Source organism: Erinaceus europaeus, chromosome 20 (assembly GCF_950295315.1).
Source record: "Erinaceus europaeus chromosome 20, mEriEur2.1, whole genome shotgun sequence".
NCBI lineage: Eukaryota > Metazoa > Chordata > Mammalia > Eulipotyphla > Erinaceidae > Erinaceus > Erinaceus europaeus.
The window spans coordinates 15287441-15308706 of record NC_080181.1 but is presented as its reverse complement, the minus strand read 5'-3'; the positions used below and the strand labels follow the sequence as shown (position 1 = coordinate 15308706).

The 21266-nt window shown below is 41.1% G+C and overlaps 1 protein-coding gene across 4 annotated transcripts in view; it reads right to left on the bottom strand.

Moving 5' to 3' along the window:
* Positions 1 to 7987: 7987 nt before the first annotated feature.
* JAML (junction adhesion molecule like) overlaps positions 7988 to 21266 on the bottom strand; it is a 46933-nt gene continuing 33654 nt past the window's right edge. For all 4 annotated transcript variants that reach the window (XM_060179984.1, XM_060179985.1, XM_060179983.1 and 1 more), the window contains 4 exons: positions 18058 to 18187; positions 15361 to 15412; positions 13554 to 13640; positions 7988 to 8481 (listed from right to left, as the gene is read on the bottom strand). In XM_060179984.1, the coding sequence (XP_060035967.1) occupies positions 8389 to 8481; positions 13554 to 13640; positions 15361 to 15412; positions 18058 to 18187 (362 nt within the window). In that variant the 3' untranslated portion in view covers positions 7988 to 8388. The remainder of the gene's footprint in view (positions 8482 to 13553; positions 13641 to 15360; positions 15413 to 18057; positions 18188 to 21266) is intronic.

The window sequence follows — 21266 nt, the reverse complement described above, 5'->3', positions numbered from 1 at the left end:
ACAGTCTCAAAGAGCAAGCCTTTCCAAGGAGCCAATGAAAGTCCTGGAAACAGAAACTCAAAAGAGGCATTTGCAGAATGAAGACACCTGTAATGAGGATGGGTTGTTGGGGGGGGGAGTTTGGGGGGCTGAAGTCCAGCTTTTGACATTTCTACTTTATGCCATTTATCACTGAAGATTTTTTAATGGAGTGTCAAAATGAACCCAGGATCTCCCACATGCAATACCTGAGACACTTTTTTGAGAAAGGGAGACATTAAATCACCATCCTAATCCAGACCACATGAAAGGCATGTGTTCCACTCATAAAGATTTTGGGGGCCCCCACTGAAGATTTTATTAGACAACAGTCAACTGCCTATTCTGCTGGAAGAAACAATGTCATATAAAAAGCCAAAAAAAAAAAAAAAAAAAAAAAAGTGGCTTTTGCCTTTGGAAGGCCTACTTGAGGATACCTTCACATTACCCTAAAGATTCTGGGAGCAGTGACTCCATCTTTATTTTGCACCATCCTAGGTCAGCAATTCTAGTCCAGGAATGAAGTCATATGTACTATAATGATTAGTGAAACATGCACATTAATGAAGCCACAAGCATAATCATTAATTTTGATAGAACTAAGAAGCATATAACATGTTTCTAGGACTTTATGCATCGATATTCTTAGACAAACCTTATTATTAACCTATTCTTAGTTTAATATTTAGTTGAATATTAAACTAAGACATTCTTTCAGTGGGGTATAAGAAGCCCACTACAATCTACACCATACCACACTGAACTCACTTGATCTCATTTTATCTCAGAAGAAGCCCACTACAAGAGAGGAGAGTGTGTGTGTGTGTGTGTGTGTGTGTGTCTGTCTGTCTTCTCTTGGACAGAGAGCCTGTACACCACCTCCAGTGCTGAGACCCCTTGCAGGTAATTTACCCTTAATAAATTTCTGCATTAATTTCATGTATGCAACTGCTTCTTAGATGCAAGTTACCTTCTCAGTTTGAGGAAAGTTCTTCCTTCCCATGGTCAAATGGCTTCATTTCTCAAAAGTGGCCCTTAGACAAGCATCATGAGCATTAGCTGGGAATTTCTTAGAAATGCAAAGTCACGCAAGGACCAGAGTAAGGATCCTGGTTCAAGTCCCCGGTTCCCCACCTGCAGGGGTGTTGCTTCACAGGTGGTGAAGGAAGTCTGCAGGTGTCTATCTTTCTCTCCCCCTCCTCTCTCCATTTCTCTCTGTCCTAACAACAATGCCATCAATAACAACAATAATTACTACAACAATAATAAAAAAGGGCAACAAAAACACATTAAAGTTTAAACACATTAAAGTTTAAGAAGCATTGCCTTCAACAAATATTAAGTTTTTCCATTCTCTGAGCAAAGGATTATGAGAAGGCAGGTTTGGGGGCTTAGGGAGAAGAGACCGGTAAACAAAAACCTGATCTCTGGGTGCTCTGTAGAGCAGTCAACAGCCTGTTCCTGCACAAGATAGTGACATTTTGCACTCCCCTCTCTCCTCTGCCCCATGCGTTCTTAAGTCATTCCAAACTAGCTGAGATTTCTCTTAACTCACACAGGGTTTTTTTTGTTTTGTTTTGTTTTGTTTTTTACCAGAGCACTGCTCAACTCTGGCTAACGGTGGTGTGGGGGATTGAACCTGGGACTTTGGAGCCTCAGGCATGTCATTCTCTTTACATAACCATTATGCTATCTGCTTCCATCCTCATTCACATCTTCATCCATGCCTTCTCAGAAGACTGCCTCTTCTGGGAACTTCCTCCCATTCTTGCCTGTTAAGCAAGCATTTTATCTTTCACCAGAAATCTTCAATAGCCAAGGAGGCTGCTCAGCTGGTACCTCATAAGACTTGAATGTGTAGGGCCCCAGGTTCAATCCTCAGAACCAGTTGTGCTAAAGCACAGCTACACTTGCACAGGGTTCTCCTTCTCATGAGATAAATCATTTTAAAAGCCGGTGTCAAAGAAGCCTACCGGTAACTTATTTCCTACATACACTGTTATGTGTGTTTCTGTGACATTAGGTATACTGACCCTTTATCAAGTCCCTCATTCAGCATATTCAAATACCTGTTTAATATTACTCATGTGTCAGATACAACCCTAGAAGCTGGAGACCCAGAAATGAATGAGATACAGTACAGCCTTTGAGAGCTTGCACTGAAAATAGGAGATGAGTGTATAAAATTCCAATAGATCTGAGTTGGGGAGATTGCATAATGGTTATGCAAAGAGCTGTCTGTGCCTAAGGTTTTGAGGTCTCAGATTCAATCCCTAATACTACCATAAGCAAGAGCTGGGCAGTGCTCTGATAAAAATTAATTAAGTTTTAAAAAGTCCAAACAGATCATGCTAAGGGTAGTCCCATATACAGGGAGTAGGAACAAAGGTATTTCTGGTATTTCTTGGGTCTCCACACTTACATGAACCTAATAGAGCTGTCATTTTTTAATTTCTACATCTTATCTTCCCATATAGACTATAGTTCTATAGGATCAGAGATTGTGTCTTACTCTTCTGGGTTTGCAATAGGCCTCTTCTGTTCCCAGGGCAAATGAAAATGAACAAATGTCTCTTTCATATCTGGAAAAAAAGATAGAAACTCCACTGTCCTGCCCTTACCCAGCCAAGGCATGTAGAACAATTCCTGCACAAGCTATTCTACTCTACAACCTAGAAATTCCAGGAAAGGGTTATCTCCACAAAGACTCATATACTGCAATCCTCATATGGAAAAAAAAAAAAAAAAAACAGGATCCCTGAGAGCTGAAGGCCCCAGAGAAAATAACCCACAATTAAAAGACCACTGGGAATAAAATCTGCTAAGATAAAAATCTAGAAAGAAATAGTTCACCCACACAAGGAAGGACTCAAGCAGGGTCTTGAAGGAATGTAAATTTGGATAGGCAAAAAGGAAACAGGATTCCAGGCAGGGAAACACCAAGAACAGAGAATTCAAAGTAGGAAAGACTGGGGCTTGGCAGTGGCTCACCTAATTGAGTGCACATGTTACTATGCACGAAGATCCAGGTTCAAATCACTGATACCTACAAGAGTAAGCTTTATGAGCAGTGAATCAGTGTTGCAGGTATCTCTCCTCTCCCTTTTAATTTCTCTCTGTCCTATCAATAAAAATTTTTAAAAAAACTTAAAAACAAACAAAATGATATGGAGTAGACAGTTCCTGTCATGAAACAAAAAAAAATAGAAGATGTGGATGAATAGATAAGATGGCACCAGAACACAAAAGGCAATAAATAACCAATCTGGAAAAAAAGTAAGTCACTGTTGCTTATATAATCTGTGAAACAAGATTTGGCTTTCTGGGAAAAAAACAAAAGTTCTAAGTTCCTTTATTTATTTATTTTTTTATAAAGTTGAGAGATTTTGAGAATTAGGTTTTACAGAAGTGGTAATGGATTGCCTGATCTCCCAGACCACATTTCCAGACCAGCTGGTCAGGACAGAGCAGTTGTCCTGAGAAATTCTGCTTATTATTTGTAAGAGGGTAACTGTTCTATGCTGGATAAAATTACAACCAAAGGTTCTTTGGTTCTCAGTAATTAAGTTAATTCAGTGGAAACATAATTTCCTTCCAATTGCACACACAGATGCACACAGATCTACTGTGCTATAAAAGGAAACTGCTATCATAGTCATGCAAGCACAGTGATTAGCCAAAAGATGAAGACTGGATAATAGAAGGAAAAAAGAGTAGGGTGACAACTGGAAATCGAAGTCTAGAGGACTGACAGAAGGCTGCAGCCTCTTAAAGAAGATCCCTAGTGGGCAGAGCTCCACTCACTACAAACCTTAAGCTTCTTTATGTTGGCAAAGGCCTGTGTGTTTCTACAAGTCTTACAATACAGGACCATCATGTTCTGGGAACTTAAAGTTCTGAAAATTTAAATAACCAAACATTTCACTAAAGTTTCTACTGGAAAGAGACACAATTCACTCAGTCTCCAAAAGCATCCCTGCCCTTAAGAATTCACCCATGGAAACTATACAGAATCTTTTCCCAAGCTCAGCATCCTAACATTTTAGAGTTAAAGAGTTTCTTCCCCAAATGATAAAAAATAGCAAGAGATGAGGACTGAATTACCATAAAATAAATCCAACCTGTGTCTTTTTAATACACAGGCTGAGTCTTTGATATGTTGACTCTCTTAAAAGCTTAGTCCAGGGAGAACAGAAGCAACCGGTGGCATAGCTATATACAAAAAATGTCAAAGGACATAAAATATGGTGATGATGTGTATGATACAACAAATCCAAACAAAGGGATTTTTCACAGTTAACCCAATTGCCAAACATTGTGATTACAGCAATAACTATCTATTGTCTTCTTAAACCCTTAGACAGCATGAACCTCCCACTTCTTCTATAGAGCCTATATTTCCCCCAGTCCTGGAACCTTAGGGTGGGGCTCACTTTCCTGCATGCTTCTCTCAAGTCATACCAAATGATACTGCATCCGACGATCCCAACCTAATCAATGCAACAAGTACCACCTCAGCATGCCTCACTTCAGACTGTGTACAGAGATGTCAGGCATGGGATGTCAACCCTTCACCCTCATTACTTGAGTGAGACCTTTCCTTTCACGGTATTCTCTAATTCCATTCAAGAGGTTCACTTCCTAACAATGTCCCAAAACCTAGATACAGGCCAGGTCCCATAAGATAGAGCATATGTTTACATGCATCCATAAATCCAGGCAAAATATATACCTGAAAGCAAAAATATACAACAGTCTGTAGTGAGTCAGTATCAAGTTCATAATGAAATAGTGTCTACTTAGACTTAGATACCCTCCTCACCTACTTCCTATTACAGTTCTCTCACTCACACCAAAGCTAACCTTATCAAAGCAAGAACTGCAAAAGCTGGATAAGGGCAAGAGACTGGCATACTTTAACGATGACTCTTTAGTTACTATCAGGCCATTCCATCAGCTGGGGCCTCATCAGGGAGTCCTGAGATTTCCAAACAGACTGGATGGGCCTAGAACTCGAGTAATTCCCTCTCTCCACTATTACTGGTCATTTCTAGCAGGAACAACAAAATAGACTCCTTTGTGGGCCCCCATAGGACCTTGCCCTCAACTTGGATCAACAACAGTAGAGAATGTTCCATCCTCCAAAGAGATGATGGACAACATACTCTATGCTACACCTGAGGAAGATGGGTCGATATCAGGGCAACATGGAATGTTCTTACTTATGACCACAGAATGTGAGCTCAGATCTAGAGGGATGCAGAGGTCACACAGGCTCCTAAGCTAATTATGTGCCCCAAAATCACATCAAATCGATGAGGTTTACAGTCAACAATATTTATACCCCTTTCCCATATTAGGGAGCTACTCTCTTCCCTGAGCCAGCTTTCTGGTCCTTTTTCCAGCCATGATATCATCTCCCCAGACAATAACTTGGATCCACTGGCATATCAGATTTCAGGCTCAGGGGCAAAAAGAAAAAGGAAAAACAAAAACAAATAAACAAAAAATTAGTATAGCCACAGACCCTTTGGAATTTAACTAAAATATGCCTACTAGCTATCTACAAAATAGAGTATCCCCCAACTCTTCATCTGCCTTATTCCAGCCTTTAGGTCCATGATTGGTCAACAATTTGTTTGGCTTTCTATGTTAACTCTCTTGTAAACCACCAGGTTCCAGATGCTAGCATGATGCTGACCAGACTTCCCTAGACAGACAACCCCACCAATATGTCCTGGAGCTCTGATTCCCCAGAACCCCGCCCCAATAGGGAAAGAGAGAGGCAGGCAGGCTGGGAGTATGAATCGACCTGTCAATGCCCATGTTCAGCAGGGAAGCAATTACAGAAGCCAGACCTTCTATCTTCTGCATCCCACAATGACCTTGGGTCCATACTGCCAGAGGGTTAAAGAATAGGAAAGCTATCAGGGGGAGGAAATGGGATACAGAGTTCTGGTGGTGAGAATTGTGTAGAGTTGTACCCTTCTTATCCTACGGTTTTGTCAATGTTTCCTTTTTATAAATAAAAAGTTTTTAAAAATCCAACCAGAGAAAACACATATAAAGGAGATAAAAGGGTCAGACCAGGCTTTGATCTCTAAATGATCTTATTTAGTCCTCAGAATAAATCCTATGAGTTTCCATTTTATATGTAGGGGACCTTAAGAGCTTGGAGGTTCTAGCAGGGGAGCACAGCTATTCGTATACCAAGATCAGTCTGTCTCTATTCAGGGAAAGGTTGTCCTTTTCAACTAAGTGCTCAACTTCAGGAGGGAGGGACTCACATAGGATGGTGAGGGAGGAAGGGAACATCCGCCTAGTCAGACAGATCAGCTGAATCAAGCCTGTCAATCAATAAATCAATGGGGTGACATATATCACAGCCAGATTGCCCTTACATCCAATTATGTGTAGGGGGAACAAGTTAAAAGAAGCTAACTGTGGGGGGCCTGGTGGTAGTGCAGTGAGTTAAATGCACACAAAGTGCAAGGAGCAGGTGTAAGAATCCCAGTTCCAGCCTCCGGCTCCCCACCTGCAAGGGGGTCACTTCACAATCGGTGAAGCAGGTCTGCAGGTGTCTATCTTTCTCTTCCCCTCTCTGTCTTCCCCTCCTCTCCCATTTCTCTCTGTCCTATCCAACAACAACAACAACAATGACAATAGTAACAATAAATACAACAATAAGGGCAACAAAAATGGGAAAACATGGTCTCCAGGAGTAGTGGATTCGTAGTGTAGGCACCAAGCCCCAGCAATAAATCTGGAGGAAAAAAAAAAAATCTTATCAAATATTATAATGGCAACTGAAGTTCAGGAATTTTACATTTCAGACCAACAGTTAAAAATCAGTATCTGTCCACTTTACCAACCCACTAGTGTCACTTCTGAAAAAACAGATGTCCATGCTCTACCCAAGAATTTCTAATCAGGACACCTCCGATGAGGCCAGCAAACAGACATTCAGGATATGAGATCCGTCCAGAACTAAGATGCACTGGAGTGCAGCCAGGAAAAATAACTGATCCAGCTGGCTGAGCTCAGAGCTTGTATACCTGAGTTTCCCAATCTGCTCCCTGATACTACATGTTTCAGAGTAGTTTTCTGGGTTCTTTCTGAGGTTCTCTTGTGAGAAAAATCTCTATCTTACAGGCAGTAAATAACAAAAACCTTTTTTAAAAATAAGCAAAGGGTTAAATCTGAGAGTGATATTCATATCCCTTCTCCAACCCACTTAATATCATTATCCCCCCCCCCAAAAAAAAACCTTTCACAGAACAAAGATCAATAGCCACAGGCCCTTTGGAATATAACTAAAATATGCCTACTAGCTATCCACAGAACGGAGACCTAACCAACTCTTCATCTGCACTACTCCAGCCTTTAGGTTCATGATTCGTCAACAACTTGTTTGGCTTTCTATGTTAACTCTCTTTTCAGCCACCAGGTTCCAGATGCTAGCATGATGCTGACCAGACTTCCCTGGACAGACAATCCCACCAATGTGTCCTGGAGCTCTGATTCCTCAGAACCCTGCCCCAATAGGGAAAGAGAGAGGCAGGCAGGCTGGGAGTATGAATCAACCTGTCAATGCCCATGTTCAGCAGGGAAGCAGTTACAGAAGCCAGACCTTCCACCTTCTGCATCCCACAATGACTTTGGGTCCATGCTCCCAGAGGGTTAAAGAATAGGAAAGCTATCAAGGGAGGGGATGGGATACAGAGTTCTGAGTTCTGGTGGTGGGAATTGTGTGGAGTTGTACTCCAATTATCCTATGGTTTTGTCAGTGTTTCCTTTTTATAAATACATTTTTTTAATTAAAAAAAAAAAAGAACAAAGACGAGTCCTATCACCCTGTGTTGAGTTACATATAGCTTCTGCCAGGAATACCAGCTGTTGTAAGAGTTCCTGACTGAATTCCTCACCAAATCTCCACTTGGCCTCCAGCTAGGATATAAGAACAGGATGATTTCCACAAACCACATTTATTTAGTGATGATTTGCCAACAGAATCATTTGGGCTGATTTTGACTTCAGGGATTCTTCCCTGAAACACCACCTAAGCAGAGGGACTGACCCAATGGAGAGTTAGAGGTGCTGTAGAAGTCCAGACAGGTCCCCCAAGGCCAATGTCCCTCATCTAGAAGGACTAAGCCCATGCTCTGCACACATACCACACCCCAACCAGGCTCTGCTCCTCTGGAGCTGTCCTGTCTTGCTCCCAGACTCTGAACCCTCCATCTTTAGACCTGTGACCAAGAAATGACGCTGGAAGACAAATAGGAGGAGCTGAACTAAGCAGTCCAGTGGTGCAGGATTCAAGGGTGAGATAGTCTCTGGCATTGGGGAGGAGGCAGCTCTTCTTCCCTCTCAGTATGCTGACTCTGCTTTGATCATTATCCCAGCTGACCACTTTTCAGGTGGGTTATTTGGTGTTGACCTCAGGGAAGGCCTGACTGGATGCTGCAGGGAATAGAAGGGAAAGAAACAAAGGACATTAGTAAGAAGGATTTCAACCATAATAATTATTATTCAAAAAATAGCAACTATTCACTGAGTCATTTCCATGGAACTGGTCCAGTTGTATATTTCACAAGTACCATCTCCTTTGATCCTGGAGGGACACAGTGCCATTTTAAGGATGAGGAAACTGAGGTACATGATGAAATATCAAGGTATCTGCCCAAGCTCATCTAGCTTGTAAGTCACACGGTCAGGATTTAGACTTGGATCTGTCTAACTCCAAAACTTGTGGTCCTAACTGCTGTGCCATACACTCAGGAAGGGTGTTCTGCTTGGTGTAATCAATTTGACTGGTGGTGGTGGTGGTGGTGGTGGTAGTAGTAGTAATAGTAATGGTAATATTCTATGTTACTCCCTCTCAGGTGACATCTCTGTATCCAAGGCCTCAAACAAGTAGCAAATTGGGAAGTGGGTAGAATGCTAGCTACATATAAGTGGGGCCCCATTTAAACTACAATACTAAATATGACAAAGTGTGCTATCTAATCTATCATAAAAATAAATATATAGTTTTTATTTTTTTAATTTCAATATTTATTTATTTTCCCTTTTGTTGCCCTTGTTGTTTTATTGTTGTAGTTATTACTGTCATCACTGTTGGCTAGGGCAGAGAGAAATAGAGAGAGGAGGGGAAGACAGGGAGGGGAAGAGAAAGATAGACCTGCAAACCTGCTTCACCGCCTGTGAAGGGACTCCCCTGCAGGTGGGGAACCGGGGGCTTGAACTGGGATCCTTACTCTGGTCCTTGCACTTTGTGTCACTGTGCGCTTAACCGGCTGTGCTACCACCACCTGGCTCCCATAAATATATGTATTTTTATCATAAGTAGGACTGGGAGTTATCTCAATTGCTAGAGCACATGCCTCACCATAGGAGGCGCCGGTTCAATGCTGGGCACATAGGATCAGATGGAAGTACAACTGGACAAGAGTACATTGGGAGTACCATGGATAGTGGAAAGGTATATTCATGCCTCTCCCTCTCAGTCCTATGCCTGCCTGCCTGCCTGCCTGCCTATCTCCCTCCTCTCCCTCCTCCTCTCTTCCACCACAAGGATACAGAATAGAAAGAAATGGGCTGGGTAGATATCTCAATGGTATTGCACAAATATAAGCTCCCCAGTTCATTCCCCTAAGCCACATTAAAAAATAGTGTTTTTGAGAGAATCCAACACACTGTCTCTAAGACCTGGAAAAACTATGGTGGTTCTCTTTGGGAGGTAGGAGGATGGGGACACAGAACTTTAGTGATGTGGAACTATACACTGTAATTCTACAATCTTGTAACCTACTATTAATCAATATTTTTAAATGTTATTTCTGTTGTTTTTCATCAGTATATGATTATGTTATTTCTTTTTTAATGTATTAAGTGGCCTACAGGTCAGAATTTACCACAGAGTTGTTTAATTTGGCACCTAAATTAACTTGTTTTAAATTAACTTGACAAGTCACTGATGGCATTTAAGTTGGCCTTGGCCTCTTACCACATTTGTTTGACTGGATCCATTTCAACAGAACAGAGTACTATTTTCTTCAGGTTAAATCATAGGCATTCCACACTGAACCCAGGAGAGGCAGTTTATGTCATCTCTCCTCCCAAAATCTCTGCAAGCAGTGTTCCTCAGGTGGGACAGGCTCAGCAGTCATAATAGCACCTCTTTAAGAGGCATTACATGACAATAATGGTCAAGGGACAGAAGGAGAAAAATTACTTCCTTCAGTACAACCTGGGAATGGAGCTGCTGCTCCAGTGGGTGGAATCAGGCCAGGTCTCCGATCTAACAGTTCTCTGGCAGAACTTTCCCCTGCTGCAATCATCTGAGAGTCATGTGTCCTGGGTGTTAGGGCAGCAGGAACAAACACAAGCAGCATCTCCCCACAGATGAGGCTAGACTTCAGAAGGCTAGCAGAACACTGTTCCTTTCATGGTCCAGGTACCTATAATTAGTCCATAAATAGCACTGTGTCCACTGTCACCTCACTCTCCTTGTTCTTACTCCTGCTCACTACATATCAGGTGCCTCTGCTAGGTGTTATACTTCCCTGGAAGTTGAGCTAAAAGAAAGCAGGAACCAGACAACTTATAATATGAAATTCAGCATGCAGCTTGCCTGGCTGCTAGATTGTCAAGGTATAGTCACAGAATTTATTACTTTTTTTGAATTTATTACTTTCATTTATTACTTTGGAAGGAACCATTTTGTTTATTTTAAATTTGTTTATCTTCTGAGATTCAAAAGTCAAAGAGGGGATGGGGGAGATATCATAATAGTTATGCAAACAGACTCCAGTTCCTGAGGCTCCAAAGTCCCAGGTTCAATCCCCCCGTACCAACCATAAGCCACAGCTGAGCAGTGCTTTGGGGTATCTCTCTCTCTCTCTCTCAAAAAAAAAAAGTCAGCGGTGCGGCAGGGTCAGCAAAATAGCTCACTTGGATAGTGAGCTACTTTGTCATATGCACAACCCAGATTCAAGCCTTGCACCCACTGCATTGAAAGAAATTTTGGTGTTGTCTCTTTCATTCTTTCTCTGTCTCTATTTTTTAAAAAGTCAGAGAGATCACTATCACTGGTCATTTCCATCAGGAACATCATCATAAGCCCTCTTGTGGGCCTCTACAGGGCCTTGCCTTTAATGTAGAACAGCAATGGTAGGGACTACCCCACTTTCCAAAGGGAGGCTGGGTCAACCTACTATGCCACTCAAGGAGAACTGGTCCTGAAATGAGTGCAGCCTAGAATGTTCCTAGCTATGACCATGGACTGCAAGCTCAGGCTGACAGGGATACAAAGCTTACATATTTAGCCCCTGTGCTAAATATGGATATGGGTCCTAGGCCAAACTGATGGGGTTTATAATTAGTGGTATTAAGATACTTTCCTCATATTTGGGAGCTACTCTCTATCCTAAGCCAGATTTCTAGGCCTATTCTCAGCTCTGACACCATCTTCCCAGACAATATTTTTAGTCTACCTGCATGTTAGCAATTGGACTCAGGCAAAAATTACTAAAACCATGAGCCCATGCAAAGACTCCTAGTTTCATCTGCTCTATTCTTATCTTTGGGTTCCTGTTTATTAAACAATTAATCTTGTTTTACCTTACTGCCTTTCAACCATCAAGTTGCAGATGCTACCATGATGCCAACCTGACTTCCCTAGGTAGATGACTTCACCAATGTGTCCTGGAACTTCACCTACCTACAGCCCTACCCAACTAGGGAAATATAGAAAGAGGGTGGGGGTATGGATCAACCTGCCAATGTTCATGTTTAGCAGAGAAGCAATTACACAAGCCAGACCCTTTATCTTCTGCACACCATAAAGATCGTTTGTCCATACTCCCAGAGAAATAAAGAATAGGGACGCTTGCAATGGAGGGGATAGGACACAAAACTCTGGTGGTGGGAACTGTACCCTGTTTTCTTATAATTTTGTTAATCATTATTAAATCACTAATTAAAAAAAAAAGTCAGAGAAAGAGAAACCTGGATCAAAACTTCAGCTTATGCCTTGCCAGGAACTGAAATTGAGACCTCATGCAAATAAATCCTATGTTTCACCACTGAGCCACCTCCCCTGCCACATAGAAGTGATCTTTTGCTAGGAAGGAAAATAATCCCTTGCAACGCAGCGCTTGCTCAGGTATCCTATAGCACCCAGATGAGGTTGTGTTCAACCAGTACTGTACTGATGAACTGAGACATTTTGCCTAACACTTAATGAAATGGCCTCCTTTTGCCACTTAAACTAAAACCAGTTATCTCTAGCCTCAGTGACCCATAATACTTTATAAAAAAATTATATATAAAAGGAAACATTGACAAAACCATAGGATAAGAGGGGTACAGCTTCACACAATTCCCACCGCCAGAACTCTGTATCCCATCCCTCCCCTGATAGTTTTTTTATTCTTCTTTAACCCTCTGGGAGTATGGACCCAAGGTCATTGTGGGATGCAGAAGGTGGAAGGTCTGGCTTCTGTAATTGCTTCCCTGCTGAACATGAGTGTTAACAGGTTGATCCATGCTCCCAGCCTACCTCTCTTTCCCTAGTAGGGTGGGGCTCTAGGGAAGCGGAGCTCCAGGACACATTGGTGGGGTTGTCTGTCCACGGAAGTCTGGTCAGCATCATGCTAACATCTGGAACCTGGTGGCTGAAAAGAGAGTTAACATAGAAAGCCAAAAAAATTGTTGACCAATCATGGACCTAAAGGCTGGAATAGTGTAGATGAAGAGTTGGGGGTCCTCTATTTTGTAGATAGCTAGTAGGCATATTTTAGTTAAATTCCAAAGGGTCTGTGGCTATACTAGGTTTTTGTTTTTTTTTTCATTTTCCTTATTTTTTTTTTGCCCTTGAGCCTAAAATCTGATATGCAGGTGGATCCAAGTTATTGTCTGGGAAGATGATGTCATGATTGGAAAAAGAACAGAAAGCTGGATCAGGGAAGAAAGTAGCTCCCTAATATGGGAAAGGGGTATAAATATTGTTGACTGTAAACCCCATCTATTTGATGTGGTCTGGGGCCCATTTTCAGCTTAGGAGCCTATGTGACCTCTGCAACCCTGTAGATCTGAGCTCACATTCTGTGATCATGAGTAGGAACATTCCAAGCTGCCCCCAATATCGACCTATCTTTCTCAGGTGTAGCATAGAGTATGTTGTTCATCTTCCCTTTGAAGGATGGAACATTCTCTACCATTGTTGATCCAAGTTGAGGGCAAGGTCCTATGGGGGGCCCACAAAAGGATCTATTTTGTTGTTCCTGATAGAGATGACCAGTAACAATGGAGAGAGGGATTTGAGGTAGTGACCCAGAATACTTATGAGTAGGTATGAAAGCAAATTTAATATGATTGTTCTATCTAGCAGAACTGCAGTGTCTCAGATTTCCCTAGTGATTTCCACAGCTGACCTAGCCACATTCCACCCACAAGTTTCCTGTGTCATTCCCAACTCGTCCCATCAATAGACACCTCATTCAGTTGGGCCCAGACTCATCCTCACTCACCATGGTCATGTATGTGGCCTCTGACTTTCCACTTGATTCTTCTTCCTCAATCACCTGCCGTGTAGTTATGGGAGAGTAAATGTGTTTCTAGAGGGAGAAAGATGGTATAAACATTCCTAAACACTCAACAAATCTTACATAGCAGAGCAAAAGTCATTTACTACTATTTATAGGACATAAACTACTGCAATCAGGTTACTGCAAGGGTTACTGAGAGCTAGAGAATCATCATTAATAACCATAATTCAGTCCTCCTCATCTGTCTCAAAAATTAAAATAATTAACTCATCAGTGAAGAGCACTGACTTAAGAACTAAGCTCTTTGTTTCAAAGGGCAAACATGCTTGTTTGAATGGGCATTTAGACAACAGCAGGGGGTCCTTATCTTGCCAAAGTATTTATATTCTGTGAACATTTCCTTATAATTAGACTCCTAGAAGGGTGGCATTAATCATCAGTAATTACTGTTCCCTATCATGGAGGACTTACATGGCAGGGACAACACTCAATAAACCTGTGAAGTAGCATTATGTGGTCCCCATTTCCATTACTGTTTGAGAAGGCAGTATCATCTAGCAACAAATATTTGGGTTTTAGGGGGCCCCTGTACTACACTGTGAGAAAAGCCTGTGTGGATCACAAACAGCCCAAAGAAGGAAAGGCAGCTATTAAAAAACTACTGCCTACTCCTGGGGGTAGGCAGTAGTTTCTTCTTCTAGCGTTTGCCCTTCTTCCGTAGCCAGTCAACAGCGTCAGGTTGAGCCTGATGTAAAGTTTCGAGACCTCCTTTGAATCTGGAGAGGTGGCAGTTGTTGACTATGTGGGTCATAGTCTGTCTGTAGCCGCAGTAGTGCAACGGGTTAAGTGCAAGGACCCACGTAAGGATCCAGGTTCGAGCCCCCAGCTCCCCATCTGCAGGGGCTTGCTTCACAAGCTGTAAAGCAGGTCTGCAAGTGTCTATCTTTCTCTCCCCCTCTCTGTCTTCCCCTCCTTTCTTGATTTCTCTCTGTCCTATCCAACAACAATGACATCAATGAAAGCAATAATAATAACCACCTGACCACACCAAAAAAAAAAAAAAAAAAAAAACAAGGGCAACAAAAGGGGAAAAAATAGCTTCTAGGAGCAGTGGATTCATGGTGTAGGTGCTGAGCCCCAACAATAAGCCTAGAGGCAAAAAAATTTTTAAAAGAGACTCTTACAAGTTGTTTTTTTTTAATAGCAAAAGGAGTTGAGGGAAATGGAGCCATTTCATTCTTCAGCAGCAATTATTTGAAGTTCCACTGCAAACTAATATAAAAGAGTTCTCAGTCCACTTTCTAAAGGCCCCCAAATATTTAGTCTTAATCATTAACTTCTTCACTTAACCCTTGAACATGCATACCCCCTTGTATTTGCAAAGTGCCTCATAGGTTACAAAAAACTTCCATATCATCATGTGATTTGAACATTACAACAGGTCAAATAAGTCCTTCTACACACTCAACTTACGACAAAATGGAGGAGGTGCAAAGAGGCAGCAGATCTAGGCCTGAATCTGGCCTTTCTGACTCAAATACCAGTGGCCTCAGATGTGCTGCCCTGTTAAAATGCATGCTCCTGGCACTCCCAACTACTCCTGGGGGTTCCTACTTCAGGGATGTAGATTCCCTGAGCCCCTGCTCTGTCCAGAGACTAGCCTCCTTATTAAGACATATCAAGTATTAAGACAGAGGTCACAGAAGAGTGGTAGCCACACTCCCAGGATCTGGGAGCCTAGCCACCTTGCCCTTATGGGCATAGCAGCAAAATGATAAAGTCCTCTTACCTCTGGCTGAGCCTTCTGTGTGTTCTCTAAGCTTTTTGTTGATGTTGATGAGCTGCAAGCAATATAAAGTACATTAAATTTACCAGCCAGCACTGTATATTCAAGGGGATGAATATACAGTATATACATTGTATAAACATGAGGACACCCACATACACTCACCCCATGCCCACCCTCTGAGCTCCATAGAGAGCTCAGGAGAGAAACTCTTTCCTCTATATGCAACAGCCAGTACTGCCTAGCTCACCCAGAAATCTGAGAGTGCACCTCTTTAACGAAAGCATTCTGGATCCATTATGAACTTAAAAACAGCTTTAATTTCTCTGTAATCACTCTAACAACTTTCTGTCCACTATAATCACGTAAGTTAATGAACAGAGAGGGAACAAGGGACAAGACCATCATTTCCAAGGAGTAGGTCAATGTAATTGCATCAGTAGGGGGCAGCACAAGCTCAGTAAGAAATCTATTCAAAGGGAAGAGACCAAGCAGAATTCTTCAAACACTCCAAGCTGTGAGCCCTGGTCCCTTTCAAGCAGTTGATCTTTGATCTCTTGACCATTTGCCTCCTTCATTGCCACCAAAATATGCTTTCTTTTTTCTATTGAAGCCTAAGGTATACCTTTAAAAAAATAATAAAGCCTAAAGCTAATAGAAAAAAATATATTTTTGTGTCAAAGTAAGTATGTTTATGTGTTTTCTGATTATAAAGTAGTATGTTCCAATTATATGTTCTAACTGCAAAATAATTTAAATAAAGATTACACAGCTGGAAGTTGAAATTCCATAAACTCCCAGCCCCTCAAAGGATCCACTTTTATCCCAAATACCACTTAATATTTTAGAATATTAATAATTCCAAATGACTATGCAAACATAGGTACACTCAAAAATATACTTGGCATATATGTTGCCTAAATATACATTATGTAATTTTCCATTTTATAAACATGAGATCACACTGTGTGTTCTGTATTCTTATATGTATTCAATATGCATTTCCATATGTATTCTGTAATACACTTCTTCATATTCCAACTTTTTATTATAATCAATACTATCTATGGTAACCATACTTATGCACTAATCTCAGAATATCAGTCTAATTGTTTCTTTTTTTATTGAGGGATTACTAGTTTACTGTACAGTTGTTGACTAATTACTTCTTTAGAATAAGTTAGTAGATGGGAAGTACTGTCCTTCATTTACAGACAACTGCGGTCCAGTAAAGGGGTGTACAGGGAGCTGATATGGAGCTCAGGTTCTCTAGCTCTTTGTTCAGTGCTGTCTGCATATCCAGACAAAGGCACTCAGAGAAGTCAACCAAGTTCAACAACAAATCTTAGGGGGCCAGGTGGTAGCACAAGCACACATGGCAAGAAGCACAAGAACCAGAGTAAGGACCCCGGTTCAAGCCCCCAGGTCCCCACCTGCAGGTGGGGGTCACTTCATCAACGGTGAAGCAGGTATGCAGATGTCTATCTTTCTTTCCCCTTATGCTTTACCCTCCTCTCTTGATTTCTCTCTGTCCTATCCAACAACAACAGCAGCAATGACAACAACAATAACAAGGGCAACAAAATGGGAAAAATGGCCTCCAGGAGCAGTAGACTCATAGTGCAGGCACCAAGCCCCAGCAATAACCCTGAAGGCAAAATAAATAAATAAATAAATAAATAAAATCATAAGAGTTCCTGGGGATTGGAACTGCAAAAGTAGCAGGCACAATTAGATTCTGTAATATACATAATATACTTTTGAGGAGACTCAAAAGTCAGAATTCCTTAGTCTTAAAGGGAACCCTTTCCCATTGACACTATTCAACAAGAGAATTCATTAGTCCTGGTGTATTACATCAGTAAACATGGCCAGTGAAACACTACTCCCCATGGCAGAGCATTCTGAAATATTAGGATAGTAGCTAAAGACATTCAAATCTTTAAATAAGTTATTTGCTTCTAAGACTTTGTCATAACTCTGATAGTTATCATGGGGATTGTTGAGGCACAGAACTTTGGTGGTTGGTATGGTGTGGAACTATATCCTGTAATCTTAAAATCTCATAAGCCACTATTAATCACAAATAAAAAAAATGGCTTTAAAAACTTAAAACAGAAAATCTATTCAAAAACAGCCTCTGATATTTAGAATGTGTCCCTTTAAGTAAAGTCACTGTCAAACCTTCAAATCTTAGTTTCTTTAGAAAAAAAGAAAAGAATTGTTTTGTCGGGGGGGGGGGAGTATCATTCTAGTAAATGTGATGCTGGGGATCAAATTCAGGATCTCAGACACATACTAAGGCATTTCCCTGCTGCAAGATCTTAGTTTCTATATGAGCTGTATAGTGTGGATAAAGCAAAAACCAAGTCTCACATCAAGGTTCTTACATAAGATTTATACTAGTAACTATATACTCTATAAGACCACTGTTTGCAAAAGAACTGGTAACCTTCATGCATTGTCAAAGTGAATGAGCTTGGTGTGAGGATGTGCAAAGCCTTTCAGTAGAACAGTGATGAGATGGGGGCAGGGTGGCTGTATAAATGACATCTTGTATGATGACTACTCTAGATGATTCTATTTGAAAACACTACTTTTCAATGAGAATGGCACAGCAAGGACCCTGTTGCTCTCTGCAACCCCAGCTAAAAGAAGCACCTCTAGCTTTCCAACTCAAGCAAGAAAGCAGCCTTGTACCTTTTATTCCCATGGGTCCTCTTCACAATCAATATCAGAACAGGAAGAAGGACGATGGTAGCACAGACAATCCCTACAATGGTCACCAGATGATTTCCAGCTAGGATTCCAGATATGGGAGCAGAGGTTGCTAATGTTTGGGAAAGAAGAAAAGCAATTCAAGACTTCAATATTCCAGAACAGGGATAAGAGTCTCACCAGTTATTTCTTTCTTTAAACACTAATCTTTTTTTTTAATATTTATTTTATTCCCTTTGTTGCCCTTGTTGTTTTATTGTTGTAGTTATTATTGTTGTTGTTGTTGTTGTTGGATAGGACAGAGAGAAATGGAGAGAGGAGGGAAAGACAGAGAGGAGGAGAGAAAGACAGACACCTGCAAACCTGCTTCACCGCCTGTGAAGCGACTTCCCTGCAGGTGGGGAGCCGGGGCTCGAACCGGGATCCTTATGCCAGTCCTTGAAACACTAATCTTTTTTTAAAGATTTTTTAATTTATTATGATAGAGAAAAGAAGGAAACAGAAAGAGAACAGAAGTTCTAAAATAACTTGGTGCTGAGAACTAAACTTCAGTCTCTGGGGCCTCAACTATTCAAGCTGGTTCTCTAGCAGGCTAAGTTATCTCACCAGTTCTATAGCAAGTAGTAGTATCCAGATCAGGAAGTGGGGAGAGAAGGCCAGAGTGTACCCTGTGTTGTACACTGAACTCCAATTGTCCCCATAACACTGAGAACCTAAGTCTGACACCCTTGCTAAAGTCTGAAATGTAGATTAAGGTGGGTAACAAAAAGAGAGTAAGACCATACTTGGGAGTTCCTTTTCATACTAAGTATTCTGGCTAGAAGAAGAATGACAATGATAGTAATTGCTCAGGAAGGATAAAGAAGCAACATGATATACGGAAGAATACTGAAAGATAAACATTCACATTTATTCTGCTATGTATTAGGTCTGAGCCTTAGCTTTTTATCAGCAAAAGTTGTTACTATCTTAAGGAAATTTTGACTTGACCAAATAAAGGAGGAGAAAGCATAAGGGGAAAAAATTCTGTCTTTAAATGTGGTTTGCCAAATGGCATAAAAATAATAGATAAGTTTAGAGACTACTGATCTTATAAAGGGGAAATGTTTGCAAAAGGATCTATGCACCAACTCTAAGCCCCATAGTTATACCAGTTACACTTTCAGAGGCACTTCCTCCTATATGGTATCCCTCATTCATTTCCCAAGTTCACTTGAAACACATACATCACATAACTCTTGAGTGCAAGAGACCAATAATTCAAGGTCCTTAGCTTCAAGGAGGGGATAAATATGTACACACACACACACACACACACACACACACACACACACATAGACACACACACCTCTATGGCTACAGGTGCTAGAATAGAAGTTCATAAGAATACAGAGAAGCACAAAGAAAGAGGAGCCAATTCTATGGGAGCAGAAGATGAAATTGCCAGCCAACAAAAAGTTATAAAGCTTAAAGCAGAGCGTGCTGAGTCTTAAAAAGACAGGTAAATGGTATAGGGAGACTGAGGGGTCATTATGTATAAGATCTGGAGACCTAATTAGTTAGTGCTTTTAGAAACTAGAAATAGTTCACAGGAGTGGATTCAAAGATTGCATTTGAAGAGCCTCAGCCCATCAAAGATTGCATTTGAGTGTGTGTGGGAATGATAAGAGAGATAACGGGCTAAGTCAAGAAGGATTTTGACCATATCAACCAGAAGTCTAGCACTTTTTGTTTTTTCTGTAGGTGATGGCAAAACCACAGAAATATAAGCAGTGAAGGGAGAACTCAATTTTGAGATTTAGAAAGATGGCACTGAAGGGCCAGGTGATGGTACACCTGGTTTACTGCACATGTTAGAAAGTGTAAGGTCATAGGGAGTCGGGTGGTAGTGCAGTGGGTTAAGCACAGATGGCACAAAGCACAAGGACTGGCGTAAGGATCTGGGTTCAAGACCCAGGATCCCCACCTGCAAGGGAGTCGCTTCACAAGCAGTGAAGCCAGTGAAGGAAGGTGTCTTCCTCTCCTCTCTCCATATCTCTCTGTCCTACCCAATGACAACAACAGCAATAACAACAACAATAATAACTACAACAATAAAACAAGGGCAACAGGTCCATGAAGGATGATAAATGACATAGTGGGGGTTGTATTGTTAAATGGCAAACTGGAGAATGTTATGCATGTACAAACTATTGTATTTACTGTTGAATGTAAAACATTAATTCCCCAATAAAGAAATAAAATTTTTTTAAAAAGGGCAACAAAAAGGGAATAAGAAAATACTAAAAAAAAACCTTAAAAAAAAGAAAGTGCAAGGTCCTGGGTTCAATCCCTTATCCCCCTATCTTTAAGGGGAAAGATTCATGAGTGGTGAAGCAGGGCTGCAGGTGCCTCTCTGTCTCTCTCCCTCTCTATCACCCGCTTCCCTCTCAGTTTCTAGTTGTCTCTATCTAATAAACAAATAAAAATTAAAAAAAAAATTTTTTTTTTTTTTTGCTGTCTGGGAACACTTTTCTTTTTTCTTTCTGATTTTTTTTTGGGGGGGGGAATTAATGTTTTACATTCAACAGTAAGTACAATAGTTTGTACATGCATAACATTCCCCAGTTTCCCATATAACAATACAACCCCCACTAGGTCCTCTGAATCCTTCTTGGACCTGTATTCTCCCCACCCACCCCAGAGTCTTTTACTTTGGTGCAATATGCCAATTCCTTCAGGTTCTACTTGTGTTTTCTTTTCTGATCTTGTAAAAAAAAAAACTTTTTTAAAAAGAAAGAAAGATGACACTGATAGCTGCATGAGAATGAAAGTAGTGGGGGGGGGCAGGGGGAGACAGCATAATGGTTATACAAACAGCAAGGTGCAAGGACCAGAGTAATCCCAGTTCGAGCCCCTGGAACCCCAGCTGCAGGGGAGTTGCTTCACAGGCAGTGAAGCAGGTCAGCAGGTGTCTATCTTTCTCTCGCCCTCTCTGTCTTCCCCTCCTCTCTCTATTTCTCTCTACCCTATCTAACAACGACATCAATAACAACAACAATAATAACTATAATAACAAAAAAGGGCAACAAAAGGAAAAATAAATAAATAAAATTTAAAAAATTAATATATATATTTATATATAATTTGGGGTTAACAGCCAGTTAAGCACACATGTTACCATGCACAAAGGCCTGGGTTCAAGCCCTCAC